Below are 5,999 nucleotides of genomic sequence, written 5' to 3' on the forward strand. Positions count from 1 at the left end.
AGTGTATGGAAGAGGGGGGGGGGGGGGGGGGGGGGGGGGACATGCGGTGTTTGAACATTTCATATGACTAAAGTTCAAGCATTTCAACTTGAAATTCATGCACATATGACTAAAGTTTAAGCATTTTGTTTGTCATGTTAAACTTCGAACATGGTATGTTTGATGTTTGTTGAAACTTCAAGCATTTCAACATGAACTCAAGTTCATGTACATATATGATTGAAGTTCAGCTATTTCTAATCGGCATATTAAACTTCACACATTCTTGTAAAACCTAACTTTAGACATGGCATGTTTGAAGTTTATGGAATTTAAGCAGTAACTGGTATCAAAGATTCTTCCGAACTTAGCCTATCGGACCGGGTTGACCCACCAAAAAAGGCCTAGAAGACAAAATTGGGCCTGGCCCCGGGCCGGGGCACAAATAATGGACCTTAGCTGGTCCGTGTTTTTTCAGCCCATGAACTTGTTTGAACCAGGCCCGTTGAAGTTTTGACAAGTTACATAATAATAATATGATAATGATAATAAAAAAGTTGAAGGGCATTTTCGTAATCCAACTTTAGACTAAGCACCTTTCTACTTATAATATAATAATAAATAATAATATATATATATACACACTCCTGATGATATGCTTTTTTCGTTTCAAGTTAAATCTCATTTTATCATAGAGGCAGAATAAGAATCGCGAGTTAATGAATTGTGAATCATAAAAAGAATAAATTATTGAGTTTTGATAAATTATGTTAAATATATTAAGTGGATTCCTTAACACGAGTTTACGATTTTGACCAAAATTATCGTGTTCTACTAGACGTATAGCTTTTTCTCTAGTCGATTAATTAGATCATATAAAATCATATAATAGAATAAAGCCTGAATTTTGGCTTCTCAACTAACTGGTTTAAATATTCATAAATGTGCATAGTTAGCTTTTAATACATTGAACTATTGAAATAAATGAAAAAATAGAAGTTAGGTAAGGTTATTAAACATTGTAGGATGTTTATGTGTTACAATAATAAAAATATATCTAGTGTAGTTTTATAAGTTGAATCTCAAAAAATAGGACGTACATATACCGTCCTTTGTCTCTATCTTTGTGGGCGTAGAGTGGGTGTTTCCAATAGATCCTTAGCTCAAAAGAAGTGTAATCAAATCTAAATTGAAAGGAAAATAACAATGGTAGAATAACAAGATAAATAAGGAAAATAAAATTACGTATATAACAATATAATAGTGAAAAAACGAATAATAAGGTATATTATGTAAATATTAACTAATACTAGATTAGGAGACTGAGCACTGCCTCTCCGACATTAAAAAAAAATGACAACATGTAAGATAATTTCCTTAAGATGTAATAAGGATATTTGTCTGGATTATATACAAAAACTTTAATAATAATAATTTTTATTTATGTACCGAGCATAAGAAATTCAACTATTTTTCCTTCATACCAACCACACCCTTAATGCTAAAAACCCTAAACGTTGAACTCTATATAACTTCAAGTAGAATTCTCTATTAAACCAAAAAATGGAATATTACAACATTGTGATCATCAAATTCTTGGAAAATCCTTTCATAGGACTTTTCCTTCTACTTTTATCATTAAATTATTCTTATTTCTTAATTCCAAAATTCCCAAAAGGCATTCCAAGAATAATTGCACTTTCACCAATTTTTTACATTTTGTATTTTTTCCCTTGGTGTTTCTCATTTGCATTTCTTAGAGGCATTTTGTCTTTTTTCATTACATGGATTACTTCTTTCAAACTCATTCTCTTTTGTTTCAACAAAGGCCCTCTTTCCCTTTGCAAAAATCCTATTGACTTTATAGTCATTTCCATTTTCCCACTCAAAATTTCGAAATATGAGATTTTCGATGAAAAGTCTGTCAGAAATACTTCCAACAAACCAATTTATGACGAAAAAATTGTGGATCGAGAATATGAGATTTCTGAAGAAAATTCCATCAGAAAAATTTCTGACCTAAAAACTCCAAGGGATGTTAGTCAGAAATATGAGATTTTTGACATAAATATTTTCAAAAGGTATGAGATGGAGGAGATTTTTAAACAACCATATTTAGCTACATCTTTTCGAGATTTCTGGGGAAGGAGATGGAATCGATATTCATCGAAAATGTTGAGATTAACAATTTATGATCCAACAAATGAAGCTTTGAAGAATTTGAGTTTTTTGGGTAAAAATACAAGAAATTTATTAGCAATTGTGAGTACATTTGTGGTTTCAGCTATAATGCATGAACTAATGTTTTATTATATTACATGTAGTTTATGTTTAAAACCAACATGTGAAGTAATGTGGTTTTTTGTGTTACAAGGAATTTGCATTTCTTGTGAAAAGTTTTTTCATGCAAAAAATTGGGCAATTATGGATGCAAGAATTTCAATATTATTAAAACGTATTTTTATTGTTTTTTCATTTTATTTTTTGTTAGTTTTACCAGTAGTGAGGGAAGGAAAAAATACATGTGAAGTCACCAAATAATAATTGGGACTTGGTATTGTTGGTCTTGGATTAATTCTATTGTAATTGTGTTTTATTTCGAAAAGATTTTCTGAATGAAATTCTTTTTTTTTGTTGTCATCTAACAATGTTTTGTCAGATTTTTTTCTAAACCTTGACTTTAATAAGTGAGTATGAACTAACTTGATAATTATAATAACATTAATTACGCTTCAGTCTTAAATAAATAACGATAAAATTTGCTTTGTACACTAACAAATAGTAGTTGACATAACTATCTTTGATTGTGTCCTGCCTTTCATTGAGTCTACATGTCTTTCAAAAGATTATAGGTCTTTCGAGACAACTCCTTCCTTCCATGTGATTTTAGGTCTCGACTCAGGACATTGTCAAACCATCTCAAGTGACGTTTTCTCATTTTATTTTCGATGTGTGCTACTTGTACCTTCCGGTGAATATAGTCATTTTTAGTCAGTGTCTTTAGAGACATCACAAAATTGGAATGAAACACAACCATTTGGTTGTCCATTCTTATCAAAAGCCCAATCCTTACAATCTGATAACAAGATCCATTACCCTGCATCTTGCTATTAGGCCAAAATACAGCAAGAATATCTTCAACTAGACACAACACAAAATCTCGAATGTATAAACTTTAACGCGTTTCATGTCTTCATGATGTGCACGAAAAACATCAGAGAGACTGTAAGGTACATCAACGACTTCAATTGAAGCTAGTTCTGATAATAGACAAATGTGGATAGTTCATATTTGTGAAGAAGCTCCATCTAGTCTACAATGAAGAAAGTGATTCTCGACCATAGAAGCAAGCATATATCTACACGAAATGCTTGTGATAAGACCTGTATAAATTTTGAAGGGGGATTTGCAGCAAATAAGGGGAAAGAATGTTATACATAAGGTAAATAGCAACAGAGAAAATCCAATCCATCCTAAGAAGCAATTTATGCAAGCTCTACGTTTGTGCAATATCTCACCAGATGAGGCTCAAATAATCCACTGGAATGCAAAGTGATTCATCAGCTAACTAAATCAGAGAATCTCAATCATATGCGAGCATTGCCACTTCCAAGTGTGAGTTCCAGATCATCGAATCCTACATCGTGAATCCTTTCCCCTTCCCATGCCTTGACTGATACATTTTCAAAGTCGAAGTCTATGCTCTTACCCTTGTCTGTGATCATATCATTAGGACGAAGTGGCTGAGGCACAGGTTTTACAAGATTAAATGTTGGAGAAGGTGGAACATTTGCCGCGTACTTTTGAAAGTTGATCCACTGGCCTGAATCAATGGTAGATGAGTCAGATTCATCACACTCGGGTATAGTTGGAGGAGTAAAACGCTGACCCCTAGTTGGGCTTGCTGGGGCTGAAGCAGCAAAGAAAGGGATGTTTAAAGCAAACATTGATTCTTTGGCCAAAGTCTCTAAATTGAATGTTTGCTTAGGATGCCTAGTTGGTGATGAAAGAGGTGGAGTTACAGGGGCACTGTTTGATATTCGTAATGGAGGAAGGGATGAAGGAATGACATTATGGAGAAAAGAATATGGGTGTGATGACATGTTAGCATCAGCACGGGATGGACTGGGGAAAGAAGAGGAAGTTGGACTCGGCTGATAAGACGGAATTGGACTAGCAAAGTATGATGATGGGGGACTTGGATGCCGTGAAGAACTTGGTGTGATGTTTGTTGAAGTGCCTCCAATCTCCATCGGGGTTGGCTTGCATCCCTGAATCACACAATAGAAGAAAGAAGTCAGTACCAAATTTTCTGCACCTAAACGAGATTATAATAACCTTAAACAGATCCCAAGTTTTGCATTAAGTTACTAATACCAAGCCACACACTCAGGATAGATTACCAATATAAACGTTAGTGATATTAGAGTTTCAGAGAGCAAATTTGCAGGATAACATGGCAAGACAGGAAATTACTCCAACGCTCAACCCAACGGGAAGATCGTATTATCCTAACAGCAAATGTCTTCACGTCAAACATTGCTTATTGTTTAAGTTCTAAATCCCAAACCACACAATTAATATCGACAACACAGAAAACATTAACACAAAAGTTCTCAAAATTTGAGTTTTCAGAGAGAAAAGCGCGGGCAATTGAGCTAATAAAAGAAACCTCAACAGATAACAAATTTGGAATCAGGGCAAGCATTCACTACAGAAAGAAAAAAAAAACACCAAAGGCCATGTTGCTCGGACTCACCAATGTCATACCTAGGCGGATACTCCAAAAATGCATTAATCTTGGAGGATCTGACACACACTCATAGGGGGGAAATGCTTGAACTTTCCAGTTCAATTGTTGTTAATTTGGTAGCGAAAAACAGGGTCCTTTTATTTGGAGCTTTTGGGGTGGAGCTGGATACTAACGCCTTAGCCTATGTTGCTCGGACTCTCCAATGTCGTACCTGTGCAGATCCTACAAAAATGCACTAATCTTGGAGGATCCAACACGGACGGTTTTGAAGAGTCCAAGCAACATAGCCTAAGGCGAAACTCAAAAAGCATCCAACTCCACCCCCAAAAGCTCCAAAAAAGGACCCTTTATCCACTACCAAATTAACAACAATTGAACTGGAAAGTTCAATCATTTCCCTCTAAAACCCCTCCCATTTTCTAACAAAACTGTACACTAGATCACTCTAATTTCTCAAAATAGCCAACACACAAGAACAATGAACAGATCAAAACAAAGAAATTCAGCAAATCCAGAAGCTTAGCAACTTAAAATTGATGTTCATATGTACTAAAATCCATCAAAATAGGTGCACTGAAAAAACAATCTAGATCCAAAAAGAACAAAACCTGTAGATCTAAGCAAATCCAAGCAAAACCCATTAATGGTGTTCACCAAAAACACAGAAATTAACCTAACAATCAATCAATTGAAGCAAATTGAAGAGGGAAAAATCGAAAAAACCTTGCGATAAGTGGTACCATCAGGTTCAACGATCCAACCAGCTTCAGTACAAAGAGCTTTAAGAACTTCATTGTTATCACAGTGTTTAGGAAGATTATAGTTTCCTTGAGCTCTTAAACCAGTATAAATCTTAGCAGCTACAGCTCTCCTCCTTCTCTCTCTTCTCCTGTTATTCTCTCTTTCTCTCCATGATGGTTTCCTCCTCCCACCACCACCACTTTCCGGTATACCAACTCCGGCACCTCCACTTCCACCGGCTCCGGCACCGGCGGAGGAAGATGCTGGTGATTCTCCAGCTTCCCACATCATGATTTTGTTGTTGTTGTTCTCTTTTTCTCTCTCACACACGCGCGCTTTCTCTTTCTCTCTCTGTCTCTGTGTGTGTGTATATGAGAAGAAGAGAAAATGGAGTGGTCCCAGGTGGGGGTAGGGTGGCGTGGGGCGGTGGGGGGGTGTTGCAGACACACGTCTGAGACTATACTCACGAGAAAGACGTTCAACAAAGCAAAGAAGAATCTTTGATGTTTCTCTCTATAGGTAGTGG

At 35.7% G+C, this 5,999-nt stretch overlaps 2 protein-coding genes across 2 annotated transcripts; one reads left to right on the plus strand and one right to left on the minus strand.

Annotated features, from left to right (window-relative positions):
* Positions 1 to 1,542: 1,542 nt before the first annotated feature.
* Positions 1,543 to 2,579, plus strand: LOC102580474 (acyl-CoA--sterol O-acyltransferase 1-like). Its single transcript, XM_015306659.1, has one exon. The coding sequence runs from the start codon at positions 1,543 to 1,545 to the stop codon at positions 2,518 to 2,520; it is 978 nt and encodes a 325-aa protein (XP_015162145.1). The 3' UTR covers positions 2,521 to 2,579.
* Positions 2,580 to 3,121: 542 nt separating this feature from the next.
* LOC102597810 (protein BRASSINAZOLE-RESISTANT 1-like) lies at positions 3,122 to 5,999 on the minus strand. The gene is made up of 2 exons (XM_006342537.2): positions 5,456 to 5,999; positions 3,122 to 4,250 (listed from the first exon to the last, which is right to left on the minus strand). The coding sequence occupies exons 1-2, from the start codon at positions 5,762 to 5,764 to the stop codon at positions 3,567 to 3,569; spliced, it is 993 nt and encodes a 330-aa protein (XP_006342599.1). The 5' UTR covers positions 5,765 to 5,999; the 3' UTR covers positions 3,122 to 3,566.

Source organism: Solanum tuberosum, unplaced genomic scaffold (genome assembly GCF_000226075.1).
Source record: "Solanum tuberosum cultivar DM 1-3 516 R44 unplaced genomic scaffold, SolTub_3.0 scf00034, whole genome shotgun sequence".
Taxonomy (NCBI): Eukaryota; Viridiplantae; Streptophyta; class Magnoliopsida; order Solanales; family Solanaceae; genus Solanum; species Solanum tuberosum.

What these genes read in the sequence shown, in the direction of transcription:
- LOC102597810 (XM_006342537.2), bottom strand. Translation starts at nt 5,764, where the DNA reads ATGATGTGGGAAGCTGGAGAATCACCAGCATCTTCCTCCGCCGGTGCC. An exon ending in ATGGTACCACTTATCGCAAG is followed by an intron (nt 4,251 to 5,455) that starts GTTTTTTCGATT and finishes TGTGTGATTCAG; the next exon opens with GGATGCAAGCCAACCCCGAT.
- LOC102580474 (XM_015306659.1), top strand. Translation starts at nt 1,543, where the DNA reads ATGGAATATTACAACATTGTGATCATCAAATTCTTGGAAAATCCTTTC.